Below are 7,356 nucleotides of genomic sequence, written 5' to 3'. Positions count from 1 at the left end.
GCCTGTACTTCTCAAAAGACACATATCTCCTTTTCATTAAAGGCTGGCTCAAGATATTTTTGCTGCCCAAACAATCCAGGAGGCATGTCCCAGAATCTATGTTGTCACAGGGGGTTGTGTACAATTCCAAGAAATTTTGTTCTCTCTCTCTCTCTCTCACACACACACACACACAGCTTTAGCAAGGCCACTTCAATAATTGCCATCCCACACATGTGCTTAAATTACTTGTGTGGTCAGATAACCTCTCAAGAGAATTTCATCTAAGCCATCATAGTAGTTACTGGAGGCTAGTTATTATGGGACAGTTTTGGCCAATTAAGCTCCATTATCGCCTAAACAAAACCTGAAAGAACTGCACTGCGGTATATCGGGTAACTTCTCATTTTCCTTTCAAGCTTACAGCCCATGTTGGTATACTGGACATGGACAGTAAAAGGAATGCTTAGAACCCAACAGAGACTGTTAAACACATTACAGTGCTTGGACTTGTTCCGGCCAGAGGCTGCTCTTGCACATTTCAAACAGTACGAAACATTCATCCTTCAAATATTAATCCCACAGACAGCTTGTTGTGGAGCACAAAACAGGAAGAGCAAACACGATTGGTAAAGTCAGGATTTTTTATTAACTTCTGTTATCTGTTCCATGGCAAGGCACTACATGCCTTATCTGCACAAAAATGGCCGCATCTCAACTGTTTCAACGGAAAACATGAAGAGTGGTTCTGCTTCCATATGACAATACCTGGATGAAAGAAGACTGACGTACGGAGGTGGAGGGTGGAGGAGGATAATTTAGAGCTGAGAGAAAACAGTTCTGAATTAAGGCTGTTGCATGTTACAATTCTACTTTATCAAAGTTTGGGTTTATTTTAGGAACAAAGGTTATTCTACTCCAGATGCAATTATGAACTTCAAACTTTGACAGCATATAATTATGCTTATTACGCTAGAAAAATACATATACACAAAACAAACCACATCGACTAGTAGAAGGTGTGCAAAAAAGTTGCAACTGTTCTGATTGGCAGTCACTTCTGGACAGTCCAGAAATCGGCACAAACTTGATTCAAAGGCAGCACATTTTCCTTGAGAATCTCCTCCACAAGCTGCTCACAGCCGGACCTTCTGTATACTGCTAATTTAAGACAATCTACACTGAAGTAAGTGGCTCATACTCAGGTCATTCTTCCATTGATTTTATGTATTTCTCATAGGCATCTTCACTCATTAGTTCATCAAGTTCTGAAGGGTTGTCCACAGTCATCTTGATAAGCCAACCTGCAGGCAAGAGGAAACATTAAGTATTCATATTGCTTGGATTATGACATGAATTCTTAGCTATAACATCTATGATCTCATATTAATTTTGGCAAGCAAAAATCTTCAGTAACGCTGCACCAGCTAAAGAGAAAAAATGGAAACAGTGAGGGGATTCTATAACTAAGGCTAGTGAAGTCATTGCCAAATAGGAAATTCCAGTATGAATATAAACCAACATCACTAGCTACCCACCCCTCTGTCTTTCTTACAGGTAGGTTGTATGACAAAGCTTAAGATCTTCTGGATGAGGACATCTGAAATAGTTCCCTTCCAAACTTCTGCTTCCAGAAAATAAATTGATGCATGCCTTGTCATTTTTAATGCATTTCTTTCAGGCACCTAGCTTATTTACAGATTAAACTTGTATTTGGCACTTAAACATGACTGGATGTAAGGGTATAATGATTGTCACAAGAGACAACCAATCAACACTCTGCACAGCTGACCTGTGCTGCAAACAGAAGAATTAGTTGCTACTGAACTCAATTCAGTTTGGACATTGTCCACAAAGAAGTAAATGCAGATGCACAGCATACTTAATAATCATGACATGTATTTCTGTGCACAGCTTTTGTATCCCTACTTCCAGGACCTTTAACTGTTAAAGGACTAACAATGTGAACAGTTTGAACAGCCTTCAAACATTATCGCAGAACCATGGGGTTAATCCACAAAAACAGTGACACCCATACAACTGATATAACCAGACTGCTCAGCCATTTCCTTGAAAATTCTGATCGACAGTCAAGGTGTGCGTATCTGTACACAGACTTAGCATCCCTACTACTGACACAGCAAACTTCCCAGTTTCCTCAGGCACTGCATATTTCCAGCCACTACACCAGCTCACCCAACCTGTATCAGAAGCTTCACCACCACAAGCACAATGCAATATAGATGACCCTTCCAATATTATCATCAATGCTGTAAATAAAATGAAGCCTCTTACCATCCTGATAACAAGATTTGTTGACAAGTCCTGGATTATCTGCAAGGGCCGTGTTAATTTCTGTTACTTCTCCAGTGAGAGGGGAATAAAGTTCACTAGCAGCCTTCACGCTTTCCAAAGCGCCAAACTCATCTGAAATGCAGAATTGGGGAGAGGAAAACCATTTGATTGAGAATCGTATATGATGGCATTTCAATACGTCTGATACGGAGACCTGAGTGCAATTCTGTTTCCTTTTAAGAGTTCAATTCTAAGTGTTGCTTTTGACCTTTAAAGCCTAAACAAACTTTTCTATTCCCTTAGGCCTTTGGTAGCTCTTGACTTTCCACAGTTTGTGAACTTTTGTTAGCAATATTATGGATTGCTGAGTATGCTATCGTTTTTCTCTTTTTATTGTGCTGCTTTATTCTTCCTATGATCAAGTCATTTAAACATTTAATCGCAAACCGCTTTAGAGGCCCTAAAACGGTACATTAGTGGAGTAATTCTCAACACACATTTTTCTGACTAGAATCTAAAGAAAGGTGCAGTATTAATTGGCCTTCAGAAAGTATCCAGTGTTTAGGGCATCTTGGACTGAGCCATCAGAAAAAATTCTAATTCTGCTTAGTAGAAAAGCTACTTTTCTATCTTTACGCAACAGCTGAAGGCAAATAAAAGCAAAAGGCCTAAATCCTAATAACTGTGTGGTTAGTGCAATATAGCCAATATACCGTATATTTATAACTATTGGTCACTGCAAGCTTAAAGTTTACTTCCTCCTTTTTAAAAATTTGGTATCACTTATTGTTTGCAAAAGAACCAAACCAAAAAATGCTATACAATTTGCAATGTAAATCAAGCTAACAATACAATTAGAAGTCTGCAGGATAGTCCATGTTAATATTATCACATTTTGTGCTAAAAACATCTACTATTCCATATGACCAAAGAAGCTCTGGGCCTCTGTTCCTCAAACAGCCTGTGAAGAAGTACTTTCAAATGCAAAAGTTCTTTCAAAAGCAATATGTGGCATGGCAAGCAAGGGTGTGGCGTGAGTGTGTGTGCACACCTCTGCCATTAAAAGGAAAAAAAAAATAAAACTTCACTGAGCCATGCTCAAGGCCTTTAAAAAGCACCTAATGCAGCTCATAAGAACATAAGAGAAGCCAGTGTTGGATCAGGCCAATGGCCCATCCAGTCCAACACTCTGTGTTACACAGTGGCCAGAATCCAGGTGCCATCAGGAGGTCCACCAGCTCCTGGGGCTTTATCCAGCTAATGTTGGATCTGATGTTCAGGGTTTCCTGGCATTGGTGTTAATCACACACATACACAAAAAGAACCACAAAAACGCTTACCCTGTTTGTTCAACTTGGTTCCAATTTCTGGTAGGCTACAATAGACAACATCTCCTAATGCTTCCTAAAAACAAGAATCACAAGGTTCATTATTAAGGTTTTTTTTTAAGGCAATCAAAGCTGAGCCTGCACCACAGGAGTCTGAACAAGGAGCAAAGAGCACAATGCCTTAGAACTGGCTGACATTATACCCCTTTCAGTTCCCAAGAACTCTCTCAACTAATTAAGAGGTTGAACAATTTATCGTGCTGCATTGCTTCTGACTAATCTTAGACTGTCATGTGGCTGACAAACCAGATTCTTTCCCCCATTTTTAAAAAACGGAAGGGGTGGGGGAAAACCAGGGGATGACAGTTTAACCCTTTTCCTGCCAGCCATTAGTCCACTCAAGACTCCCCCAACTGTTGCTCCTCCCAAAGGGAAAAACAATGGCAGGAATTGCAATCTAGTGCTAACAAATCCACGCAGGTTTTGCCTCAATCCAGAGGCAGAGGTTTAAGCATCAGAAAGATGGCTCTGCTGCCTCCCAGGATGCAATTGCTGATAGCAAGGGAGCGAATTAAAATTATCGCCTGGGAAGTAGGTTTTCTTTTCTCTTCTTCTTTTTTTTGCAGGGAGAAGAGCAGCTGAACCACGTCATGGGCAACAACATCCTCTTCCACACCTGCACAATTTCTGGCCCAATGCTGGGGGGGAAATCTAGTTAAAAAGGACAGAGCGAGGCAGGCAAACAGAACACGTGGCTCACCAAGCCACATATGGCATCTTATCAGGATCTCAATCAAACTCTTTTTTTGTGTGTGCTGAGATTGTGACAGGTCAAACAGGAGGCAAAGCAAGGCTGAGTGGGCTGTGCCCAGCTTGGTGGGCCACAAGAGCTAGTGCTGCACAGCGTTAGAGTGACGGACTTAAATTGGGGAGATCTGGATCCAAATCTTTGCTCAGCCTCAAAGCTCACTGGATGGCTCCGAACCAGTCATTAACTCTTGGCCTAACCAGGAAGGATAAAAAGAGCACTGGAGCAACAAGAGTGCTGCGATAAAAGTGTAAAAGGTAAAGGTAAAGGTTCCCGAAAGCCAGTCGAATCCGACTCTAGGGTTGCGGTGCTCATCTCCGTTTCAAAGCCGAAGAGCCAGCGCTGTCCGAAGACGTTTCCGTGGTCATGTGGCCGGCATGACTAAACACCAAGGCGCACGGAACGCTGTTACCTTCCCACCGAAGTGGTCCCTATTTATCTACTTGCAATTTCTTGCTTTCGAACTGCTAGGTTGGCAGGAGCTGGAACTAGAGACGGGAGCTCATTCCGTCATGCGGCACCCTGGGTCTCGAACTGCTGAACTACTGACCTTCCACAGCCTGCAGTTCAGCATCTTAACCACTTGAGCCACCGCAGCTCCGATAAAAGTGTAACCAGCAAATTAATGTCTTGAATGTCACCAACATGTAGAATTAATCCCCCCTGCAAAGCGCATCCTTGCATTAAATATTTACGTATAGTGGTTTAAGTAGGCATCTAGGATTTTTCTAGCACTGAAAGCATGGAAACATTTGTCTGTATATTAAACAGACCAGAGTAAAGCAAGCTTAAACAGGGCCAAATTTCTCACTGTATCACACTCCCTAGAGGCCAAACTAATGGGAGTAAGGAGAGGGCTTCAGGCACCAGTAAAGTACGTTCCCCTAGACAGGCGCTGAGTTCCAAGTCCACAATCCAACTTTGTACACAGAATAGGCAATTAGGACAATAAAGGGTCTGAAGATCAAGGCCAACGACAGATGACTGATCTACATTTTGCAGAGTAACATAAAGCAAAGGAAAAACAGTACCTGTGCAAAATTGCTGATCCCTACTGTCCCGATACTGTTCTCAACAGCTATCCATTCATGCTTGTCTGTGAATCTACGGGCTAAAACAAAGCAGAAAAGCAAAGATGTTTTCAGTGCCTCCTTAAACATTAATTTTTGCTTCAAGGTTCTGCCTTAAAACCACTGGCATGAACTACTTATAAGAATGCCTCTAAGTTCTGAGTCCTGGGAGGGGGGGGGGAATCTTAGCAGAGCTTAATTCACTTCTAATACACATACCACAGGGCTCACATTCCTAAATCCAAGCAATTTCAACAAACATTCTCCAATCTGGGTCACATAACAGCCTTATCTTTTCCATTTATTTTCAAGACATTTGCTGTCACAGCAGAAATTTTCAATTAAATTGGAGGCGGGGGAATTGGAGAAGAGGAAAGAAGATCTTTCAAGGCCAAGAATCCCTCAGGGTCATTTGTGTACCAGGAAACCACAGTTTGCCATTATGTCTAAACCATGCCGTATAACAGCTATTAAACATGTTAACAAATTCAAGTGAAAATGGTCTTGACTGCGCACCCCTAGAAACAATAACTGCCCAACTAACTTTGAAAAAAAACAGACACTGATGTCCCCCAGAGCAACGTACACAACAATGATCACATGCTATTTTTGTTCGAAGAAACAGCTACTTTAGTCAAGTATTGTCGGATCAGCCTTCGAAACTTGTGTTCAGATTAAACTTTCGCCATGTACTCTGTGGAAGGCCTTGAGCAAATTACTCTCCCTTAATCTCAGATCCTCCACCTGTGTAATGGAGGAACTGCTAGGCTTGTGGGTTCACGTCACCAGGCTTTTGGCTGAGGACAGCGACGGTTCCATCCTGGCTGGCACCAGAGGTCATTTCGCGGGGGATCGCAGTTCCCCCGGGTGAGGTACGGGGGGCGGGGCACATGATGAAGCCCTGCCCCCTGCTTCCGGCTGCCCCGCATCTGGCTCTCATTCAGCCAGGAGTAGGCAGGAGAAGAGGGAGGGTAAGTTGCTTCCTCCCTGCCTCTCCCCACCCCTGCCTGCCTGGGGCCAGGGAGGGCCTTCGCGGGGCTTCCTTGCACTCCCTCCCGGCCTTGCAGGTCCACCGCCGGGCCCCTCATGGGGCTCGGCAGTGGAGCTGCAAGGCCGGCGGCAGCCGGGACCGTTGGGGGTGGGGTGTGTGGCCTTATGACACACTTCCGGCGATGTCAGGGTGTGTGGCATATGCTAATGAGTTATGCTAATGAGTTCCCCTAGCTCTTTTTCTACGAAATGACCCCTGGCTGGCACCCTTCCCCTTCCCTGTTGCTTATATCTATTTTGCCCTCCTCCCCCCTGTACACAAAGTAGCTGGCAGTGGGAGTTGGAATTTGGACTGGTTATTTGCCATCTGATTGCCTTTAATGCTGAACTAATGTCTTTTAATTAATTTTATCTTGTTGTATCCCTGGTTGTACATCGCCCAGAGCCCTGCAGTAGCACGGGTGGGGAGATTTTTCATAAATACAAAAAATAATAATAAAAGACTGATGGTGCACCTTGGTGACGTAAGCAGCTACATGTGCAAAAGAATTGTGACAATGAGGTATTAAGAGTTCCAGGACGGTGGATGAACAGCAACACTCTTGAATGTCCCACTGTATAACAGACTTCCTATAAATCAAAAACTAGCATAATAGGGACTGGATATGGTAGAACACAAGGAGAGGAGATGAACCCCCATCACAAGCACACCACACATTATGTAAAACAAGCGGAGGACCTGCAAGGACCTGCAAGGTACAGCTAATTTCCCCTCCCCCACTATTTCCTCTCCCTTCCCTGAAAGCCCCTATAGCCTCTCCCCTTTTCCTGCTCTCCTTCCTATCCACCAGCCACCCTACCTTTGCCTTCCAGCTCTCCCTCTTTC

The 7,356-nt window shown here is 43.5% G+C and overlaps 1 protein-coding gene across 1 annotated transcript in view; it reads right to left on the bottom strand.

Moving 5' to 3' along the window:
* Positions 1-611: 611 nt before the first annotated feature.
* The window catches only part of GCSH (glycine cleavage system protein H (aminomethyl carrier)), a 13,651-nt gene continuing 6,906 nt past the window's right edge, over positions 612-7,356 (bottom strand). Inside the window, exons 2-5 of the mRNA XM_015405803.1 lie at positions 5,442-5,521; positions 3,615-3,678; positions 2,275-2,406; positions 612-1,283 (exon numbers count right to left, since the gene is read on the bottom strand). Of these exons, the coding sequence (XP_015261289.1) occupies positions 1,186-1,283; positions 2,275-2,406; positions 3,615-3,678; positions 5,442-5,521 (374 nt within the window). The 3' untranslated portion in view covers positions 612-1,185. The remainder of the gene's footprint in view (positions 1,284-2,274; positions 2,407-3,614; positions 3,679-5,441; positions 5,522-7,356) is intronic.

The sequence above is a fragment of the Gekko japonicus genome, unplaced genomic scaffold (assembly GCF_001447785.1).
Source record: "Gekko japonicus isolate JY-2015 unplaced genomic scaffold, Gekko_japonicus_V1.1 scaffold144, whole genome shotgun sequence".
Lineage (NCBI taxonomy): Eukaryota > Metazoa > Chordata > Lepidosauria > Squamata > Gekkonidae > Gekko > Gekko japonicus.
The sequence above is the reverse complement of the archived record's forward strand: the minus strand, read 5'-3'. Positions and strand labels throughout refer to the sequence as shown.